Source organism: Oncorhynchus nerka, linkage group LG14 (genome assembly GCF_034236695.1).
Source record: "Oncorhynchus nerka isolate Pitt River linkage group LG14, Oner_Uvic_2.0, whole genome shotgun sequence".
NCBI lineage: Eukaryota > Metazoa > Chordata > Actinopteri > Salmoniformes > Salmonidae > Oncorhynchus > Oncorhynchus nerka.
In genome coordinates, this window is record NC_088409.1 from 95,158,283 (window position 1) to 95,182,501 (window position 24,219).

A 24,219-nucleotide genomic window follows, 5' to 3' on the forward strand; every position below is an offset into this window, starting at 1 on the left:
CATGTGATGATGTGATGTGTTTATGTGTACAGGTACAGGTGTTTATGTGTCTATCAGGTGTGTGATGTACAGGTGTGTTTATGTGTCTATCATATAATGGGTCTATCATATAATGGGGTACAGGTGTGTTTATGTGTCTATCATGTGATGGTGTACAGGTGTGTTTATGTGTCTATCATGTGATGGTGGGGTACAGGTGTGTTTATGTGTCTATCATGTGATGGTGTACAGGTGTGTTTATGTGTCTATCATGTGATGGTATACAGGTGTGTTTATGTGTCTATCATGTGATGGTGTACAGGTGTGTTTATGTGTCTATCATGTGATGGTGTACAGGTGTGTTTATGTGTCTATCATGTGATGGTATACAGGTGTGTTTATGTGTCTATCATGTGATGGTGTACAGGTGTGTTTATGTGTCTATCATGTGATGGTGTACAGGTGTGTTTATGTGTCTATCATGTGATGGTGTACAGGTGTGTTTATGTGTCTATCATGTGATGGTGTACAGGTGTGTTTATGTGTCTATCATATAATGGTGTACAGGTGTGTTTATGTGTCTATCATGTGATGGTGTACAGGTGTGTTTATGTGTCTATCATGTGATGGTGTACAGGTGTGTTTATGTGTCTATCATGTGATGGTGTACAGGTGTGTTTATGTGTCTATCGTGTGATGGGGTACACGTGTGTTTATGTGTCTATCATGTGATGGTGTACAGGTGTGTTTATGTGTCTATCATGTGATGTGGTGTACACGTGTGTTTATGTGTCTATCATATAATGGGGTACAGGTGTGTTTATGTGTCTATCATGTGATGGTGTACAGGTGTGTTTATGTGTCTATCATATAATGGTGTACAGGTGTGTTTATGTGTCTATCATGTGATGGTGTACAGGTGTGTTTATGTGTCTATCATGTGATGGTGTACAGGTGTGTTTATGTGTCTATCATGTGATGTGATGGTGTACAGGTGTGTTTATGTGTCTATCATATAGGTGTGTTTATGTCTATCATGTGATGGTGTACAGGTGTGTTTATGTGTCTATCATGTGATGATGGTGTACAGGTGTGTTTATGTGTCTATCATGTGATGGTGTACAGGTGTGTTTATGTGTCTATCATGTGATGGTGTACAGGTGTGTTTATGTGTCTATCATATAATACAGGTGTGTTTATGTGTCTATCATGTGATGGTGTACAGGTGTGTTTATGTGTCTATCATGTGATGGTGTACAGGTGTGTTTATGTGTCTATCATGTGATGATGTACAGGTGTGTTTATGTGTCTATCATGTGATGGGGTACAGGTGTGTTTATGTGTCTATCATGTGATGGTGTACAGGTGTGTTTATGTGTCTATCATGTGATGGTGTACAGGTGTGTTTATGTGTCTATCATGTGATGGTGTACAGGTGTGTTTATGTGTCTATCATATAATGGGGTACAGGTGTGTTTATGTGTCTATCATGTGATGATGTACAGGTGTGTTTATGTGTCTATCATATAATGGGGTACAGGTGTGTTTATGTGTCTATCATGTGATGATGTACAGGTGTGTTTATGTGTCTATCATGTGATGGTATACAGGTGTGTTTATGTGTCTATCATGTGATGATGGTGTACAGGTGTGTTTATGTGTATCAGGTGTGTTTATGTGTCTATCATGTGATGGTGTACAGGTGTGTTTATGTGTACAGGTGTGTTTATGTGTCTATCATATAATGGGGTACAGGTGTGTTTATGTGTCTATCATGTGATGGTGTACAGGTGTGTTTATGTGTCTATCATATAATGGGGTACAGGTGTGTTTATGTGTCTATAATATAATGGGGTACAGGTGTGTTTATGTGTCTATCATATAATGGGGTACAGGTGTGTTTATGTGTCTATCATGTGATGGTGTACAGGTGTGTTTATGTGTCTATCATGTGATGGTGTACAGGTGTGTTTATGTGTCTATCATATAATGGGGTACAGGTGTGTTTATGTGTCTATCATGTACAGGTGTGTTTATGTGTCTATCATGTGATACAGGTGTGTTTATGTGTCTATCATGTGATGGTGTACAGGTGTGTTTATGTGTCTATCATATAATGGGGTACAGGTGTGTTTATGTGTCTATCATGTGATGATGTACAGGTGTGTTTATGTGTCTATCATATAATGGGGTACAGGTGTGTTTATGTGTCTATCATGTGATGGTGTACAGGTGTGTTTATGTGTCTATTATATAATGGTGTACAGGTGTGTTTATGTGTCTATCATGTGATGGTATACAGGTGTGTTTATGTGTCTATCATGTGATGATGTACAGGTGTGTTTATGTGTCTATCATGTGATGGTGTACAGGTGTGTTTATGTGTCTATCATGTGATGGTGTACAGGTGTGTTTATGTGTCTATCATGTGATGGTGTACAGGTGTGTTTATGTGTCTATCATGTGATGGTGTACAGGTGTGTTTATGTGTCTATCATGTGATGGTGTACAGGTGTGTTTATGTGTCTATCATGTGATGGTGTACAGGTGTGTTTATGTGTCTATCATGTGATGATGTACAGGTGTGTTTATGTGTCTATCATGTGATGATGTACAGGTGTGTTTATGTGTCTATCATATAATGGGGTACAGGTGTGTTTATGTGTCTATCATGTGATGGTGTACAGGTGTGTTTATGTGTCTATCATGTACATGGTTTATGTGTACAGGTGTGTTTATGTGTCTATCATATAATGGTGTACAGGTGTGTTTATGTGTCTATCATGTGATGATGTACAGGTGTGTTTATGTGTCTATCATATAATGGGGTTTACAGGTGTGTTTATGTGTCTATCATGTGATGGTGTACAGGTGTGTTTATGTGTCTATCATATAATGGTGTACAGGTGTGTTTATGTGTCTATCATGTGATGGTGTACAGGTGTGTTTATGTGTCTATCATGTGATGGTGTACAGGTGTGTTTATGTGTCTATCATGTGATGGGTGTACAGGTGTGTTTATGTGTCTATCATGTGATGGTGTACAGGTGTGTTTATGTGTCTATCATGTGATGGTGTACAGGTGTGTTTATGTGTCTATCATGTGATGGTGTACAGGTGTGTTTATGTGTCTATCATGTGATGGTGTACAGGTGTGTTTATGTGTCTATCATGTGATGGTGTACAGGTGTGTTTATGTGTCTATCATATGATGGGGTACAGGTGTGTTTATGTGTCTAGGTGTGTTTATGTGTCTATCATGTGATGATGTACAGGTGTGTTTATGTGTCTATCATGTGATGGGGTACAGGTGTGTTTATGTGTCTATCATGTGATGGTGTACAGGTGTGTTTATGTGTCTATCATGTGATGGTGTACAGGTGTGTTTATGTGTCTATCATGTGATGGTGTACAGGTGTGTTTATGTGTCTATCATGTGATGGTGTACAGGTGTGTTTATGTGTCTATCATGTGATGGTGTACAGGTGTGTTTATGTGTCTATCATGTGATGGGTACAGGTGTGTTTATGTGTCTATCATATAATGGGGTACAGGTGTGTTTATGTGTCTATCATATAATGGTGTACAGGTGTGTTTATGTGTCTATCATGTGATGGTGTACAGGTGTGTTTATGTGTCTATCATGTGATGGTGTACAGGTGTGTTTATGTGTCTATCATGTGATGGTGTACAGGTGTGTTTATGTGTCTATCATGTGATGGTGTACAGGTGTGTTTATGTGTCTATCATGTGATGGTCTATCATGTGATGGGGTACAGGTGTGTTTATGTGTCTATCATGTGATGGTGTACAGGTGTGTTTATGTGTCTATCATGTGATGGTGTACAGGTGTGTTTATGTGTCTATCATGTGATGGTGTACAGGTGTGTTTATGTGTCTATCATGTGATGGTGTACAGGTGTGTTTATGTGTCTATCATGTGATGGTGTACAGGTGTGTTTATGTGTCTATCATGTGATGGTGTACAGGTGTGTTTATGTGTCTATCATGTGATGGTGTACAGGTGTGTTTATGTGTCTATCATGTGATGGTGTACAGGTGTGTTTATGTGTCTATCATGGTGTACAGGTGTGTTTATGTGTCTATCATGTGATGGTGTACAGGTGTGTTTATGTGTCTATCATGTGATGGTGTACAGGTGTGTTTATGTGTCTATCATGTGATGGTGTACAGGTGTGTTTATGTGTCTATCATGTGATGGTGTACAGGTGTGTTTATGTGTCTATCATGTGATGATGTACAGGTGTGTTTATGTGTCTATCATATAATGGGTGTACAGGTGTGTTTATGTGTCTATCATGTGATGGTGTACAGGTGTGTTTATGTGTCTATCATATAATGGGTACAGGTGTGTTTATGTGTCTATCATGTGATGGTGTACAGGTGTGTTTATGTGTCTATCATGTGATGGTGTACAGGTGTGTTTATGTGTCTATCATATGATGGTGTACAGGTGGTTTATGTGTCTATCTGATGTACAGGTGTGTTTATGTGTCTATCATATGATGGGTACAGGTGTGTTTATGTGTCTATCATGTGATGGTGTACAGGTGTGTTTATGTGTCTATCATGTGATGATGTACAGGTGTGTTTATGTGTCTATCATATAATGGGGTACAGGTGTGTTTATGTGTCTATCATGTGATGATGTACAGGTGTGTTTATGTGTCTATCATATAATGGTGTACAGGTGTGTTTATGTGTCTATCATGTGATGGTGTACAGGTGTGTTTATGTGTCTATCATGTGATGGTGTACAGGTGTGTTTATGTGTCTATCTATCATATAATGGTGTACAGGTGTGTTTATGTGTCATCATGTATCATGTGATGGTGTACAGGTGTGTTTATGTGTCTATCATATAATGGGGTACAGGTGTGTTTATGTGTCTATAATATAATGGGGTACAGGTGTGTTTATGTGTCTATCATATAATGGGGTACAGGTGTGTTTATGTGTCTATCATGTGATGGTGTACAGGTGTGTTTATGTGTCTATCATGTGATGGTGTACAGGTGTGTTTATGTGTCTATCATGTGATGATGTACAGGTGTGTTTATGTGTCTATCATATAATGGGGTACAGGTGTGTTTATGTGTCTATCATGTGATGATGTACAGGTGTGTTTATGTGTCTATCATATAATGGGGTACAGGTGTGTTTATGTGTCTATCATGTGATGGTGTACAGGTGTGTTTATGTGTCTATCATGTGATGATGTACAGGTGTGTTTATGTGTCTATCATGTGATGGTGTACAGGTGTGTTTATGTGTCTATCATATAATGGTGTACAGGTGTGTTTATGTGTCTATCATATAATGGTGTACAGGTGTGTTTATGTGTCTATCATATAATGGGGTACAGGTGTGTTTATGTGTCTATCATGTGATGGGGTACAGGTGTGTTTATGTGTCTATCATATAATGGGGTACAGGTGTGTTTATGTGTCTATCATGTGATGGGGTACAGGTGTGTTTATGTGTCTATCATGTGATGGTGTACAGGTGTGTTTATGTGTCTATTATATAATGGTGTACAGGTGTGTTTATGTGTCTATCATGTGATGGTATACAGGTGTGTTTATGTGTCTATCATGTGATGATGTACAGGTGTGTTTATGTGTCTATCATGTGATGGTGTACAGGTGTGTTTATGTGTCTATCATGTGATGGTGTACAGGTGTGTTTATGTGTCTATCATGTGATGGTGTACAGGTGTGTTTATGTGTCTATCATGTGATGGTGTACAGGTGTGTTTATGTGTCTATCATGTGATGGTGTACAGGTGTGTTTATGTGTCTATCATGTGATGATGTACAGGTGTGTTTATGTGTCTATCATGTGATGGTGTACAGGTGTGTTTATGTGTCTATCATGTGATGGTGTACAGGTGTGTTTATGTGTCTATCATATAATGGGGTACAGGTGTGTTTATGTGTCTATCATATAATGGTGTACAGGTGTGTTTATGTGTCTATCATGTGATGGTGTACAGGTGTGTTTATGTGTCTATCATGTGATGATGTACAGGTGTGTTTATGTGTCTATCATGTGATGGTGTACAGGTGTGTTTATGTGTCTATCATGTGATGGTGTACAGGTGTGTTTATGTGTCTATCATATAATGGGGTACACGTGTGTTTATGTGTCTATCATATAATGGGGTACAGGTGTGTTTATGTGTCTATCGTGATGATGTACAGGTGTGTTTATGTGTCTATCATGTGATGGTGTACAGGTGTGTTTATGTGTCTATCATATAATGGTGTACAGGTGTGTTTATGTGTCTATCATGTGATGGTGTACAGGTGTGTTTATGTGTCTATCATGTGATGGTATACAGGTGTGTTTATGTGTCTATCATATAATGGTGTACAGGTGTGTTTATGTGTCTATCATGTGATGGTGTACAGGTGTGTTTATGTGTCTATCATGTGATGATGTACAGGTGTGTTTATGTGTCTATCATGTGATGGTGTACAGGTGTGTTTATGTGTCTATCATGTGATGGTGTACAGGTGTGTTTATGTGTCTATCATATGATGGTGTACATGGTGTACAGGTGTGTTTATGTGTCTATCATGTGATCAGGTGTGTTTATAATGGGGTACAGGTGTGTTTATGTGTCTATCGTGATGATGTACAGGTGTGTTTATGTGTCTATCATGTGATGGTGTACAGGTGTGTTTATGTGTCTATCATATAATGGTGTACAGGTGTGTTTATGTGTCTATCATGTGATGGTGTACAGGTGTGTTTATGTGTCTATCATATAATGGGGTACAGGTGTGTTTATGTGTCTATCATATAATGGTGTACAGGTGTGTTTATGTGTCTATCATGTGATGGTGTACAGGTGTGTTTATGTGTCTATCATGTGATGATGTACAGGTGTGTTTATGTGTCTATCATGTGATGGTGTACAGGTGTGTTTATGTGTCTATCATGTGATGGTGTACAGGTGTGTTTATGTGTCTATCATATAATGGTATACAGGTGTGTTTATGTGTCTATCTATCATATAATGGGGTACAGGTGTGTTTATGTGTCTATCATGTGATGGTGTACAGGTGTGTTTATGTGTCTATCATGTGATGGTGTACAGGTGTGTTTATGTGTCTATCATGATGATGGTGTACAGGTGTGTTTATGTGTCTATCATGTGATGGTGTACAGGTGTGTTTATGTGTCTATCATGTGATGGTATACAGGTGTGTTTATGTGTCTATCATATAATGGTGTACAGGTGTGTTTATGTGTCTATCATGTGATGGTGTACAGGTGTGTTTATGTGTCTATCATGTGATGGATGTACAGGTGTGTTTATGTGTCTATCATGTGATGGTGTACAGGTGTGTTTATGTGTCTATCATGTGATGGTGTACAGGTGTGTTTATGTGTCTATCTATCATGTGATGGTGTACAGGTGTGTTTATGTGTCTATCATGTGATGGTGTACAGGTGTGTTTATGTGTCTATCATGTGATGGTGTACAGGTGTGTTTATGTGTCTATCATGTGATGGTGTACAGGTGTGTTTATGTGTCTATCATGTGATGGTGTACAGGTGTGTTTATGTGTCTATCATGTGATGGTGTACAGGTGTGTTTATGTGTCTATCATGTGATGGTGTACAGGTGTGTTTATGTGTCTATCATGTGATGGTGTACAGGTGTGTTTATGTGTCTATCATGTGATGGTGTACAGGTGTGTTTATGTGTCTATCATGTGATGATGTACAGGTGTGTTTATGTGTCTATCATATAATGGGGTACAGGTGTGTTTATGTGTCTATCATGTGATGGTGTACAGGTGTGTTTATGTGTCTATCATGTGATGGTGTACAGGTGTGTTTATGTGTCTATCATGTGATGGTGTACAGGTGTGTTTATGTGTCTATCATGTGATGATGTACAGGTGTGTTTATGTGTCTATCATATAATGGGGTACAGGTGTGTTTATGTGTCTATCATATAATGGGGTACAGGTGTGTTTATGTGTCTATCGTGATGATGTACAGGTGTGTTTATGTGTCTATCATATAATGGGGTACAGGTGTGTTTATGTGTCTATCATGTGATGGTGTACAGGTGTGTTTATGTGTCTATCATGTGATGGTGTACAGGTGTGTTTATGTGTCTATCATGTGATGGTATACAGGTGTGTTTATGTGTCTATCATGTGATGATGTACAGGTGTGTTTATGTGTCTATCATGTGATGGTGTACAGGTGTGTTTATGTGTCTATCATGTGATGGTGTACAGGTGTGTTTATGTGTCTATCATGTGATGGTGTACAGGTGTGTTTATGTGTCTATCATGTGATGGTGTACAGGTGTGTTTATGTGTCTATCATATAATGGTGTACAGGTGTGTTTATGTGTCTATCATATAATGGGGTACAGGTGTGTTTATGTGTCTATCATGTGATGATGTACAGGTGTGTTTATGTGTCTATCATATAATGGGGTACAGGTGTGTTTATGTGTCTATCATGTGATGGTGTACAGGTGTGTTTACAGGTGTGTTTATGTGTCTATCATGTGATGGTGTACAGGTGTGTTTATGTGTCTATCATATAATGGGGTACAGGTGTGTTTATGTGTCTATCATGTGATGGTGTACAGGTGTGTTTATGTGTCTATCATGTGATGGTGTACAGGTGTGTTTATGTGTCTATCATGTGATGATGTACAGGTGTGTTTATGTGTCTATCATATAATGGTGTACAGGTGTGTTTATGTGTCTATCATGTGATGGTGTACAGGTGTGTTTATGTGTCTATCATGTGATGGTGTACAGGTGTGTTTATGTGTCTATCATGTGATGGTGTACAGGTGTGTTTATGTGTCTATCATGTGATGGTGTACAGGTGTGTTTATGTGTCTATCATGTGATGGTGTACAGGTGTGTTTATGTGTCTATCATGTGATGGTGTACAGGTGTGTTTATGTGTCTATCATGTGATGGTGTACAGGTGTGTTTATGTGTCTATCATGTGATGGTGTACAGGTGTGTTTATGTGTCTATCATGTGATGGTGTACAGGTGTGTTTATGTGTCTATCATGTGATGGTGTACAGGTGTGTTTATGTGTCTATCATGTGATCATGTGATGGTGTACAGGTGTGTTTATGTGTCTATCATGTGATGGTGTACAGGTGTGTTTATGTGTCTATCATGTGATGGTGTACAGGTGTGTTTATGTGTCTATCATGTGATGGTGTACAGGTGTGTTTATGTGTCTATCATGTGATGGTGTACATGTGTCTATCATGTGTTTACATGTCTATCATGTGATGGTGTACAGGTGTGTTTATGTGTCTATCATGTGATGGTGTACAGGTGTGTTTATGTGTCTATCATGTGATGGTGTACAGGTGTGTTTATGTGTCTATCATGTGATGGTGTACAGGTGTGTTTATGTGTCTATCATGTGATGATGTACAGGTGTGTTTATGTGTCTATCATATAATGGGGTACAGGTGTGTTTATGTGTCTATCATATAATGGGGTACAGGTGTGTTTATGTGTCTATCATGTGATGGTGTACAGGTGTGTTTATGTGTCTATCATGTGATGGTGTACAGGTGTGTTTATGTGTCTATCATATAATGGGGTACAGGTGTGTTTATGTGTCTATCATGTGATGGTGTACAGGTGTGTTTATGTGTCTATCATGTGATGGTGTACAGGTGTGTTTATGTGTCTATCATGTGATGGTGTACAGGTGTGTTTATGTGTCTATCATGTGATGATGTACAGGTGTGTTTATGTGTCTATCATATAATGGGGTACAGGTGTGTTTATGTGTCTATCATGTGATGGTGTACAGGTGTGTTTACGTGTCTATCATGTGATGATGTACAGGTGTGTTTATGTGTCTATCATGTGATGGTGTACAGGTGTGTTTATGTGTCTATTATATAATGGTGTACAGGTGTGTTTATGTGTCTATCATGTGATGGTATACAGGTGTGTTTATGTGTCTATCATGTGATGATGTACAGGTGTGTTTATGTGTCTATCATGTGATGGTGTACAGGTGTGTTTATGTGTCTATCATGTGATGGTGTACAGGTGTGTTTATGTGTCTATCATGTGATGGTGTACAGGTGTGTTTATGTGTCTATCATATAATGGTGTACAGGTGTGTTTATTTGTCTATCATGTGATGGTGTACAGGTGTGTTTATGTGTCTATCATGTGATGGTGTACAGGTGTGTTTATGTGTCTATCATGTGATGGTGTACAGGTGTGTTTATGTGTCTATCATGTGATTGTGTACAGGTGTGTTTATGTGTCTATCATGTGATGGTGTGTACAATGTGTATACCACCCTTGGATTTCTTAACATTTTATTGTGTTACAAAGTTAACCTCTTCAGTCGACCCTCTACTTTTTTGAACATTCTGTTAAAAATCGCGCAACATTTCAGCGCCCTGCTACTCATGCCAGGAATATAGTATATGCATTTGCTTATAGAAAACACTCAGACGTTTAAAAAACTGGTTAAATCACTGCTGTGGCTTTACCAGAACGGCATTTACATCGAAAAGCACAGGAAAAACTGATCACTGAAAATGGGGAAAATATATCCATGCGCTACTTGAACCCATTGATAAACGTGAACCACAATTAATTGACTGAGGTTGCAGTACCTACAGCTTCCACAGGGTGTCTAGAGTCTTGTCATTTCCCTTCGAGTTTTTTCTTGGTCAAACACATACAGGACACCGTATCTAATCCGGTCTAGGACCGGATGTTTTCGTTGAGTTTCTAGCCGGACATTTTTCCAGACGGACAGCTAATGATCTTTACATCACCTCCTGATGAATTTTATCGCTTATTAACGTTTACTAATACCTAAAGTTGCATTACAAACGTATTTCGAAGTGTTTTGTGAAAGTTTATCGTCGACTTTTTGAATTTTAAAAAATGACGTTACGTTTTGAAACAATGTTTTTTTCGTTTATCACACAGTCTACATATAACGATATCTAGGCTTTATATGGAACGATTTAATCGAAATAAAGACCCAAATAGTGTTTATGGGACATCTAGGAGTGCCAACAAAGAAGATGGTGAAAGGTAATGAATGTTTTCTATTTTATTGTGCGGTTTGTGTAACGCCGAAATGCTAATTATTTTGTTTACGTCCCCTGTGGGTCTTTTGGGCTGTTGCATGCTATCAGATAATAGCTTCTCATGCTTTCGCCGAAAAGCATTTTAAAAATCTGACTTGTTGCCTGGATTCACAACGAGTGTAGCTTTAATTCGATACCCTGCATGTGTATTTTAATGAACTTTTGAGTTTTAACTAATACTATTAGCATTTAGCGTAGCGCATTTGCATTTCCAGAGCTCTAGTTGGGACGCAAGCGTCCCGAGTAGAAGCAACAGGTTAAAGGTTAAAATGGATTGAACTGTTTGTTGTTGTTGTTGTTGTTGTGATCTACACAAAATAACATGTAATGTCAAAGTGGAAGAGAAAATCATTAAAATTAAAATAAAAATGAACGAAAAATAAAACGCTAATATATCTTGATTAGATAAGTATTCACATCCTCTGAGTCAACACATGTTACAAACATCATGTGATGGGGTGTAGGTGTGTTCAAGTGTATGTGCATGTGACAGTCATGTGATGGGGTGTAGGTGTGTTCAAGTGTATGTGCATGTGACAGTCATGTGATGGGGTGTAGGTGTGTTCAAGTGTATGTGCATGTGACAGTCATGTGATGGGGTGTAGGTGTGTTTAAGTATATGTGCATGTGACAGTCATGTGATGGGGTGTAGGTGTGTTCAAGTGTATGTGCATGTGACAGTCATGTGATGGTGTGTTCAAGTGTATGTGCATGTGACAGTCATGTGATGGTGTGTTCAAGTGTATGTGCATGTGACAGTCATGTGATGGTGTGTTCAAGTGTATGTGCTTGTGACAGTCATGTGATGGTGTGTTCAAGTGTATGTGCATGTGACAGTCATGTGATGGTGTGTTCAAGTGTATGTGCATGTGACGCCACCTACATGAATGATGTGTGAATTGGAGTCTTTGTCATCAGTGCCGATAAAAAAATTAACCAAGACTTGAGTTCCATATTTCTCATTTAGTCTGGCAATGGCATCCTCCAACTTCCATGTGTTCCCTAAGTAGGAGAGAGGAGAGGATTGGTTTGAGGAGAAGAGAAGAGAGGAGATAATTAGTTTGAGGAGAGGAGATAATTGGTTTGAGGAGAGGAGATAATTAGTTTGAGGAGAGGAGATAATTAGTTTGAGGAGAGGAGAGGATTGGTTTGAGGAGAGGAGAGGATTGGTTTGAGGAGAGGAGAGGATTGGTTTGAGGAGAGGAGAGGATTGGTTTGAGGAGAGGAGATGATTGGTTTGAGGAGAAGAGAAGAGAGGAGATAATTGGTTTGAGGAGAAGAGAAGAGAGGAGATAATTGGTTTGAGGAGAGGAGATAATTGGTTTGAGGAGAGGAGATAATTAGTTTGAGGAGAGGAGAGGATTGGTTTGAGGAGAGGAGAGGATTGGTTTGAGGAGAGGAGATGATTGGTTTGAGGAGAGGAGAGGATTGGTTTGAGGAGAGGAGATAATTGGTTTGAGTAGACGATTGGTTTGAGGAGAGGAGATAATTGGTTTGAGGAGAGGAGATAATTGGTTTGAGTAGACGATTGGTTTGAGGAGAGGAGATAATTGGTTTGAGGAGAGGAGATAATTGGTTTGAGGAGAGGAGATGATTGGTTTGAGGAGAGGATTGGTTTGAGGAGAGGAGAGGATTGGTTTGAGGAGAGGATAGGATTGGTTTGAGGAGAGGAGAGGATTGGTTTGAGGAGAGGAGAGGATTGGTTTGAGGAGAGGAGAGGATTGGTTTGAGGAGAGGATTGGTTTGAGGAGAGGAGAGGAGAGGATTGGTTTGAGGAGAGGAGAGGATTGGTTTGAGGAGAGGAGAGGATTGGTTTGAGGAGAGGAGATGATTGGTTTGAGGAGAAGAGAAGAGAGGAGATAATTGGTTTGAGGAGAAGAGAAGAGAGGAGATAATTGATTTGAGGAGAGGAGATAATTGGTTTGAGGAGAGGAGATAATTAGTTTGAGGAGAGGAGAGGATTGGTTTGAGGAGAGGAGAGGATTGGTTTGAGGAGAGGAGAGGAGAGGATTGGTTTGAGGAGAGGAGATGATTGGTTTGAGGAGAGGAGAGGATTGGTTTGAGGAGAGGAGAGGATTGGTTTGAGGAGAGGAGATAATTGGTTTGAGTAGACGATTGGTTTGAGGAGAGGAGATAATTGGTTTGAGGAGAGGAGATAATTGGTTTGAGTAGACGATTGGTTTGAGGAGAGGAGATAATTGGTTTGAGGAGAGGAGATAATTGGTTTGAGGAGAGGAGATGATTGGTTTGAGGAGAGGATTGGTTTGAGGAGAGGAGAGGATTGGTTTGAGGAGAGGATAGGATTGGTTTGAGGAGAGGAGAGGATTGGTTTGAGGAGAGGAGAGGATTGGTTTGAGGAGAGGAGAGGATTGGTTTGAGGAGAGGAGAGGATTGGTTTGAGGAGAGGAGAGGAGAGGATTGGTTTGAGGAGAGGAGAGGATTGGTTTGAGGAGAGGAGATGATTGGTTTGAGGAGAAGAGAAGAGAGGAGATAATTGGTTTGAGGAGAGGAGATAATTGGTTTGAGGAGAGGAGATAATTAGTTTGAGGAGAGGAGAGGATTGGTTTGAGGAGAGGAGAGGATTGGTTTGAGGAGAGGAGAGGAGAAGATTGGTTTGAGGAGAGGAGATGATTGGTTTGAGGAGAGGAGAGGATTGGTTTGAGGAGAGGAGATAATTGGTTTGAGTAGACGATTGGTTTGAGGAGAGGAGATAATTGGTTTGAGGAGAGGAGATAATTGGTTTGAGTAGACGATTGGTTTGAGGAGAGGAGATAATTGGTTTGAGGAGAGGAGATAATTGGTTTGAGTAGACGATTGGTTTGAGGAGAGGAGATAATTGGTTTGAGGAGAGGAGATAATTGGTTTGAGTAGACGATTGGTTTGAGGAGAGGAGATAATTGGTTTGAGGAGAGGAGATAATTGGTTTGAGTAGACGATTGGTTTGAGGAGAGGAGATAATTGGTTTGAGGAGAGGAGATAATTGGTTTGAGTAGACGATTGGTTTGAGGAGAGGAGATAATTGGTTTGAGGAGAGGAGATAATTGGTTTGAGGAGAGGAGATGATTGGTTTGAGGAGAGGATTGGTTTGAGGAGAGGAGAGGATTGGTTTGAGGAGAGGATAGGATTGGTTTGAGGAGAGGAGAGGATTGGTTTGAGGAGAGGAGAGGATTGGTTTGAGGAGAGGAGAGGATTGGTTTGAGGAGAGGAGAGGATTGGTTTGAGGAGAGGAGAGGAGAGGATTGGTTTGAGGAGAGGAGAGGATTGGTTTGAGGAGAGGAGATGATTGGTTTGAGGAGAAGAGAAGAGAGGAGATAATTGGTTTGAGGAGAAGAGAAGAGAGGAGATAATTGGTTTGAGGAGAGGAGATAATTGGTTTGAGGAGAGGAGATCATTAGTTTGAGGAGAGGAGAGGATTGGTTTGAGGAGAGGAGAGGATTGGTTTGAGGAGAGGAGATAATTGGTTTGAGGAGAGGAGAGGATTGGTTTGAGGAGAGGAGAGGATTGGTTTGAGGAGAGGAGATAATTGGTTTGAGGAGAGGAGAGGATTGGTTTGAGGAGAGGAGATAATTGGTTTGAGGAGAGGAGAGGATTGGTTTGAGGAGAGGAGAGGATTGGTTTGAGGAGAGGAGAGGAGAGGATTGGTTTGAGGAGAGGAGAGGTTTGGTTTGAGGAGAGGAGAGGATTGGTTTGAGGAGAGGAGAGGATTGGTTTGAGGAGAGGAGAGGATTGGTTTGAGGAGAGGAGATAATTGGTTTGAGGAGAGGAGAGGATTGGTTTGAGGAGAGGAGAGGATTGGTTTGAGGAGAGGAGAGGTTTGGTTTGAGGAGAGGAGAGGATTGGTTTGAGGAGAGGAGAGGATTGGTTTGAGGAGAGGAGAAGAGAGGATTGGTTTGAGGAGAGGAGAGGATTGGTTTGAGGAGAGGAGAGGATTGGTTTGAGGAGAGGAGAGGATTGGTTTGAGGAGAGGAGAGGATTGGTTTGAGGAGAGGAGATAATTGGTTTGAGGAGAGGATATAATTGGTTTGAGGAGAGGAGAGGATTGGTTTGAGGAGAGGAGAGGATTGGTTTGAGGAGAGGAGATAATTGGTTTGAGGAGAGGAGAGGATTGGTTTGAGGAGAGGAGAGGATTGGTTTGAGGAGAGGAGAGGTTTGGTTTGAGGAGAGGAGAGGATTGGTTTGAGGAGAGGAGAGGATTGGTTTGAGGAGAGGAGAAGAGAGGATTGGTTTGAGGAGAGGAGAGGATTGGTTTGAGGAGAGGAGAAGAGAGGATTGGTTTGAGGAGAGGAGAGGATTGGTTTGAGGAGAGGAGAGGATTGGTTTGAGGAGAGGAGAGGATTGGTTTGAGGAGAGGAGAGGATTGGTTTGAGGAGAGGAGAGGATTGGTTTGAGGAGAGGATAGGATTGGTTTGAGGAGAGGAGAGGATTGGTTTGAGGAGAGGAGAGGATTGGTTTGAGGAGAGGAGAGGATTGGTTTGAGGAGAGGAGAGGATTGGTTTGAGGAGAGGAGAGGATTGGTTTGAGGAGAGGAGAGGATTGGTTTGAGTAGAGGAGAGGATTGGTTTGAGGAGAGGAGAGGATTGGTTTGAGGAGAGACAAACTAAAATAGGTGTAGGAAACACAGAGGTCGAAGGGCATAGTGTCGTTCACCATAGACAGTCTCCCAGTGGTCTGTTGCTATTGGCCACTCAAACACATTAGGAAGTATGTCTAGTAAAGGAGCTCCGCCCCTTTTCTCAATCTGACCTTCAGAGGGGGGAAAAAAACACAAAAGTGACCCAGGTTAACTCACAGCTTAAAGGTAGACAACTATTTGGACTTAATGACTTACTGAATTGAAACGTAATTGACCTCAACAAAACAGACCAGCAGACTCACTCTCATTGGTGCAGGATCTGTAGAGGGTCTTGGCTTTAGTGAGGGCACTGGCCTCCCCCTCCACGCTTCTCTCTAGAACACCTACAAAAATATGATAGAGGTTATAGATTTGCAACACATCTGTGTTGATGTTTGCTTTTAAACTGAAAATCAAAAAGAGGTCTGGATATGAGTTGAGCTGTGAGTGTTGTGAGTAACATGGAGCATGTGAGCTGTGTTATGGAGGACAATGTCCCCCTCAGAGGGACTGTAAACATGTCCCTTTAGACCAGACAGAACACAGTCAGACTCTGGGCCAAAGAGCTGTCGGTCTGCTGCTTTTCACCACATAACAAACATTGAGAAACATCACAGAACTGTGGAAACAAAAACAAAAAAACAAGCAAGGAAAAAACCAATGCTTTAAATCTGTGGTCATTTCCACGTGCTGGTAACTGTAGGACGACATCCATGTGCAGGAGTTAACACAAAGCTTTTCTTTTTCACTCTACCCTTTATGAATCTCACACTGAAATTCTACCTCTCCTCTGCCACAATCATTCTCCATTCTTACAGTAACAGCTCTCTGCCCCTCTTCATTCTTACAGTAACAGCTCTCTGCCCCTCTCCATTCTTATAGTAACAGCTCTCTGCCCCTCTCCATTCTTATAGTAACAGCTCTCTGCCCCTCTTCATTCTTACAGTAACAGCTCTCTGCCCTCTTTCTTCATTCTTATAGTAACAGCTCTCTGCCCCTCTTCATTCTTACAGTAACAGCTCTCTGCCCCTCTTCATTCTTACAGTAACAGCTCTCTGCCCTCTTTCTTCATTCTTACAGTAACAGCTCTCTGCCCCTCTCTCTTCATTCTTATAGTAACAGCTCTCTGCCCCTCTCTCTTCATTCTTACAGTAACAGCTCTCTGCCCCTCTCTCTTCATTCTTATAGTAACAGCTCTCTGCCCCTCTCTCTTCATTCTTACAGTAACAGCTCTCTGCCCTCTCTCTTCATTCTTACAGTAACAGCTCTCTGCCCCCCTCTATTCTTACAGTAACAGCTCTCTGCCCCTCTCTCTTCATTCTTATAGTAACAGCTCTCTGCCCCCCTCTCTTCATTTTTACAGTAACAGCTCTCTGCCCCCCTCTCTCCATTCTTACAGTAACAGCTCTCTGCCCCTCTCCATTCTTACAGTAAGAGCTCTCTGCCCTCTCTCTCTTCTTTCTTACAGTAACAGCTCTCTGCCCCTCTCTCTCTTCATTCTTATAGTAACAGCTCTCTGCCCCTCTCTCTCTTCATTCTTACAGTAACAGCTCTCTGCCCCGCTCTCTCTTCATTCTTATAGTAACAGCTCTCTGCCCCTCTCTCTCTTCATTCTTATAGTAACAGCTCTCTGCCCTCTTTCTTCATTTCTACAGTAACAGCTCTCTGCCCTCTCTCTCTTCTTTCTTACAGTAACATCTCTCTGCCCTCTTTCTTCATTTCTACAGTAACAGCTCTCTGCCCTCTTCTTTCATACAGTAACAGCTCTCTGCCCCAATCATTCTTCATTCTTACAGTAACAGCTCTCTGCCCTCTTCTTTCATACAGTAACAGCTCTCTGCCCCAATCATTCTTCATTCTTATAGTAACAGCTCTCTGCCCTCTCTCTTCTTTCTTATAGTAACAGCTCTCTGCCCTCTCTCTTCTTTCTTACAGTAACAGCCCTCTGCCATCTTTCTCTCTCTATTTTTACAGTAACAGCTCTCTGTCATCTCACCTCTCATTCTTCCCCTTTCCCTTTAACTCAAATCCTCTCGTCATCCCCTGGTTTGGTTAGGGCAGAACCCCTGCAGTCTCATTACCTAGTGGGCACACTTTTTATGTGCTCATGCAATGTTAATGAAACGCTGGGTTAGGAAACCTTCATAGGGCGCTTCCTGCCAAAGGGCGCAGATCATGTGTGTGATTGGATTAACAACTGGATGTGGGGGAGAGGGGGGGGGGATTCTGTTTGGATTAAAGACCACCTGATGCTCGTGTGGCAAACACCCCTTTAAATACAAGTTCACCTACTTTGGAAGCTTTCAGGGCTTCCTTTTACTTTTTGCTCGTTTTACACTTTTTGGGGGGAAATGACAGCGGAGGAGATATTTCGATGTCTTTTTCAACCCTGCGGTTCTGTCACTCTTACGGTGCTGTGGTTAAAATCCTGAGACCCAGAACACATATACGTGAGCGCACACACACACACACACACACACACACACACACACACACACACACACACACACACACACACACACACACACACACACTTAAATTATGTGACCTTATCTGGGCCCCAACCTCAGGGCCCATCCTGATAAAAAAAAAGAACTACACAGGAAGTGTGTCTCCCCAGAGCCAATCCCTCTGTGTATATGTATTCAACACAGAACACTGCAGAGCCCCCGGGCCTCAAATCCACCACATGGACTCAACTAGGGTACATACAACTGGAAACAGCTGCATTGTTGCTGAAGAGCTGAATATGGAGCACAGATCTAGTGCTGTCTGACCCTCTGTGATGTCATAAGATTTCTGACTTAGACATTCTTTCAAAACCTCTGTGATGTCATAAGATTTCTGACTTAGACATTCTTTCAAAACCTCTGTGATGTCATAAGATTTCTGACTTAGACATTCTTTCAAACCCTCTGTGATGTCATAAGATGCCTGATGCCTCGTTCAAATCTCCGACTTCAGTGCTTTCAAAACAACTGGGAACTCTGGGGGGGAAAAAACAACTGCGATGTTTGATTTATTTCAACGGTCATCCAACTCGGGAACTCTGGCCTCTTTCTAGAGTATTCTTCCTGAGGTCCCAGTTGTTTTGAATTTGGCACATTCTGTCACACCCTCTATGACCTACATAGCATGTATGACTGACAGACATTCTGTCTGATGCTTTGAAATGTCATGAGATGCCTGACAGACAGTCTGTAATGTAACATTTAGTAATGTCATGAGATGCCTGATAGACAGTCTATAATGTAACATTGTGTAATGTCATGAGATGCCTGACAGACAGTCTGTAATGACATTCATGCGGTAAAGAGGTCAATCAAACTCAACCAAAATAATTGAAGCCATGGAAACACGTGGTAGGAAAGATCCCATTGTGGAAAGATCCCATTGGGGAAAGATCCCATTGTGGAAAGATCCCATTGGGGAAAGTTCCCATTGTGGAAAGATCCCATTGGGGAAAGTTCCCATTGGGGAAAGATCCCATTGGGGAAAGATCCCATTGTGGAAAGATCCCATTGGGGAAAGATCCCATTGGGGAAAGATCCCATTGGGGAAAGTTCCCATTGGGGAAAGATCCCATTGGGGAAAGATCCCAGATCTCATTGCCTGGGCAGTGGAACGTGTCCATTGTGATGTCATAACATCCGTGTGTGTTCGAGCGGGAAGCCTAAGGAAGCACACTGTAAACCAGTGAAGTCAAGGGATGTGCATCTGCGACAGCTAAAAGTCTGACACTGACGTGGTTTTCCAACAGCAAGGCTTGGGTCAACACGTCAGTGTTTCCACCTTTATAAGAGTTATTCTTTATAATGTCTCCAGATACTCACAGACTGAAACCATGTCTATTATATGTATGTTCTGTATGCGTGTATGTATATATATATATATATATATATATATATATATATATATATACACAGTTGAAGTCAGAAGTTTACATACACTTAGGTTTGAGTCATTAAAACCATTGGAGTGTGCAAAGCTGTCAAAGGCAAAGGATGGCTACTTTGAAGAATCTAAAATCTAAAATATATTTTGATTTGTTTAACACTTTTGTGGATAGTACATGATTCCATGTGTTATTTCAGAGTTTTGAAGAAAAGAGTAAATAGTTTAAAAAAATAGTAGGAAATAAAGAAAAAACATTGAATTTATTTAACTAGTCAAATCAGTTAAGAACAAATTCTTATTTTCAATGACGGCCTAGGAACACAGTGGGTTAACTGCCTTGTTCAGGGGAACAGTGGGTTAACTGCCTTGTTCAGGGGAACAGTGGGTTAACTGCCTTGTTCAGGGGAACAGTGGGTTAACTGCCTTGTTCAGGGGAACAGTGGGTTAACTGCCTTGTTCAGGGGAACAGTGGGTTAACTGCCTTGTTCAGGGGAACAGTGGGTTAACTGCCTTGTTCAGGGAACAGTGGGTTAACTGCCTTGTTCAGGGAACAGTGGGTTAACTGCCTTGTTCAGGGGAACAGTGGGTTAACTGCCTTGTTCAGGGGAACAGTGGGTTAACTGCCTTGTTCAGGGGAACAGTGGGTTAACTGCCTTGTTCAGGGGAACAGTGGGTTAGCTGCCTTGTTCAGGGGAACAGTGGGTTAACTGCCTGTTCAGGGGCAGAACGACAGATTTATACATTGTCAGCTCGGGGGTTTGATCTTGCAACCTTTTGGTTATTAGTCCAATGCTATAACCACTAGGCTACCTACCACCTCTACACTCTAACCACTAGGCTACCTACCTCCTCTACACTCTAACCACTAGGCTACCTACCACCTCTACACTCTAACCACTAGGCTACCTACCTCCTCTACACTCTAACCACTAGGCTACCTACCTCCTCTACACTCTAACCACTAGGCTACCTGCCTCCTCTACACTCTAACCACTAGGCTACCTACCTCCTCTACACTCTAACGACTAGGTTACCTACCTCCTCTACACTCTAACCACTAGGCTACCTACCTCCTCTAAACTCTAACCACTAGGCTACCTACCACCTCTACACTCTAACCACTAGGCTACCTACCTCCTCCACACTCTAACCACTAGGCTACCTACCTCCTCTACACTCTAACCACTAGGTTACCTACCTCCTCTACACTCTAACCACTAGGCTACCTACCTCCTCTACACTCTAACCACTAGGTTACCTACCTCCTCTACACTCTAACCACTAGGCTACCTACCTCCTCTACACTCTAACCACTAGGCTACCTACCTCCTCTACACTCTAACCACTCGGTTACCTACCTCCTCTACACTCTAACCACTAGGCTGCCTGCCTCCTCTACACTCTAACCACTAGGTTACCTACCTCCTCTACACTCTAACCACTAGGCTACGCTGCCGCCACGAATAAGAAGAGGTCGTAACCTTTGACCGGTAGTGTACGTTATGACAAAATGTCGTATTCTTTGTTGGTTTTGGTATTCAATTTTTTCTCCCCCATCAATTAAAACCAGTTAAATGTAACTAAATGTCATCTATGTAATCCACAAAAGTAAGTATTATCCTGAGAGGGCCATGAACAATAACTAGTAATGCTGCATACTCCAAGAAAGGTTCAAAATCTCACCTTTCTGATTAAAATTGTAGTGTAAAATTGTAGTGTAGAAGTGTAGCCACTTCTGAGGACACAAGCTCAGGTACACCAGTACAAGTATTATAAAAATACGAAATATTTTATATGACGCATTTCCTAATCAACAAAACAAAATATATAGTATAATCACATTGTTATAAATTACTAACTGAGATATCACCTTCCTTATTACTGTAAAATAGATACAGTATTTGTATGTGTAGTGTTAAGAGAAACATGTGCACATTATCTAAAGGTCACTTGATCGAAACGTCGGCCCCATCGCTGTGAAGGTGTCACAGAGCTCCAGCTTGGCTTCCAGACCTCGTTAGGAACTCATCTTTCATCTCATATTACTCGTCTGTCTATGACAAACAGAAAGTGTTTTTTTTAATCCGAGTTATTTCAGATGAATGGCTATCGATCTCTGAATGTGCTACGGTGATGAAACACCTATCTTCGGTTGAACGATTGTGGGCATGTGCCTTGTAAGTATCTGTGACATAGGGTTCAGCCAGGAATTGATGGACAGTCAGAAGAGCGAATGAATTAATAGGAGGAACATCCCAGCTTGAAGTGGTTTCAGATTTCACTTGCTACGTCACACACAGGCTCAAATAATAGACTACTGTGTCTGTGGGTACCAGGGCTATCACTCAGTGCAAGCCATTTCAATCTAGAGTGTCCATAGATCTGCTGTTTAATACCTGATGTGAACTGTCCAGGTGTGGCCAACGCCCTGCTGTTTAATACCTGATGTGAACTGTCCAGGTGTGGCCAACGCCCTGCTGTTTAATACCTGATGTGAACTGTCCAGGTGTGGCCAACGCCCTGCTGTTTAATACCTGATGTGAACTGTCCAGGTGTGGCCAACGCCCTGCTGTTTAATACCTGATGTGAACTGTCCAGGTGTGGCCAACGCCCTGCTGTTTAATACCTGATGTGAACTGTCCAGGTGTGGCCAACGCCCTGCGGTTTAATACCTGATGTGAACTGTCCAGGTGTGGCCAACGCCCTGCTGTTTAATACCTGATGTGAACTGTCCAGGTGTGGCCAACGCCCTGCTGTTTAATACCTGATGTGAACTGTCCAGGTGTGGCCAACGCCCTGCTGTTTAATACCTGATGTGAACTGTCCAGGTGTGGCCAACGCCCTGCTGTTTAATACCTGATGTGAACTGTCCAGGTGTGGCCAACGCCCTGCTGTTTAATACCTGATGTGAACTGTCCAGGTGTGGCCAACGCCCTGCTGTTTAATACCTGATGTGAACTGTCCAGGTGTGGCCAACGCCCTGCTGTTTAATACCTGATGTGAACTGTCCAGGTGTGGCCAACACCCTGCGGTTTAATACCTGATGTGAACTGTCCAGGTGTGGCCAACACCCTGCTGTTTAATACCTGATGTGAACTGTCCAGGTGTGGCCAACGCCCCTGTTTAATACCTGATGTGAACTGTTTACGCCCTGCTGTTTAATACCTGATGTGAACTGTCCAGGTGTGGCCAACGCCCTGCTGTTTAATACCTGATGTGAACTGTCCAGGTGTGGCCAACGCCCTGCTGTTTAATACCTGATGTGAACTGTCCAGGTGTGGCCAACGCCCTGCTGTTTAATACCTGATGTGAACTGTCCAGGTGTGGCCAACGCCCTGCTGTTTAAAACCTGATGTGAACTGTCCAGGTGTGGCCAACGCCCTGCTGTTTAATACCTGATGTGAACTGTACAGGTGTGGCCAACGCCCTGCTGTTTAATACCTGATGTGAACTGTCCAGGTGTGGCCAACGCCCTGCGGTTTAATACCTGATGTGAACTGTCCAGGTGTGGCCAACGCCCTGCTGTTTATTACCTGATGTGAACTGTCCAGGTGTGGCCAACGCCCTGCGGTTTAATACCTGATGTGAACTGTCCAGGTGTGGCCAACGCCCTGCTGTTTAATACCTGATGTGAACTGTCCAGGTGTGGCCAACGCCCTGCGGTTTAATACCTGATGTGAACTGTCCAGGTGTGGCCAACGCCCTGCTGTTTAATACCTGATGTGAACTGTCCAGGTGTGGCCAACGCCCTGCGGTTTAATACCTGATGTGAACTGTCCAGGTGTGGCCAACGCCCTGCTGTTTATTACCTGATGTGAACTGTCCAGGTGTGGCCAACGCCCTGCGGTTTAATATCTGATGTGAACTGTCCAGGTGTGGCCAACGCCCTGCTGTTTAATACCTGATGTGAACTGTCCAGGTGTGGCCAACGCCCTGCTGTTTAATACCTGATGTGAACTGTCCAGGTGTGGCCAACGCCCTGCTGTTTAATACCTGATGTGAACTGTCCAGGTGTGGCCAACGCCCTGCTGTTTAATACCTGATGTGAACTGTCCAGGTGTGGCCAACGCCCTGCTGTTTAATAGCTGATGTAAACTGTCCAGGTGTGGCCAACACCCTACTTTTTAATACCTGATGTGAACTGTCCAGGTGTGGCCAACACCCTGCTGTTTAATACCTGATGTGAACTGTCCAGGTGTGGCCAACGCCCTGCGGTTTAATACCTGATGTGAACTGTCCAGGTGTGGCCAACGCCCTGCTGTTTAATACCTGATGTGAACTGTCCAGGTGTGGCCAACGCCCTGCTGTTTAATACCTGATGTGAACTGTCCAGGTGTGGCCAACGCCCTGCTGTTTAATACCTGATGTGAACTGTCCAGGTGTGGCCAACGCCCTGCTGTTTAATACCTGATGTGAACTGTCCAGGTGTGGCCAACGCCCTGCTGTTTAATACCTGATGTGAACTGTCCAGGTGTGGCCAACGCCCTGCTGTTTAATACCTGATGTGAACTGTCCAGGTGTGGCCAACGCCCTGCGGTTTAATACCTGATGTGAACTGTCCAGGT

The 24,219-nt window shown here is 42.2% G+C and overlaps 1 protein-coding gene across 4 annotated transcripts in view; it reads right to left on the reverse strand.

Moving 5' to 3' along the window:
- The window catches only part of LOC115122076 (neprilysin-like), a 126,865-nt gene that overhangs the window by 48,337 nt on the left and 54,309 nt on the right, over window positions 1–24,219 (reverse strand). For all 4 annotated transcript variants that reach the window (XM_065000578.1, XM_065000577.1, XM_065000576.1 and 1 more), the window contains exons 5-7: window positions 16,021–16,101; window positions 15,793–15,888; window positions 12,029–12,147 (exon numbers count right to left, since the gene is read on the reverse strand). In XM_065000578.1, coding sequence (XP_064856650.1) covers window positions 12,029–12,147; window positions 15,793–15,888; window positions 16,021–16,101 — 296 coding nt within the window. The remainder of the gene's footprint in view (window positions 1–12,028; window positions 12,148–15,792; window positions 15,889–16,020; window positions 16,102–24,219) is intronic.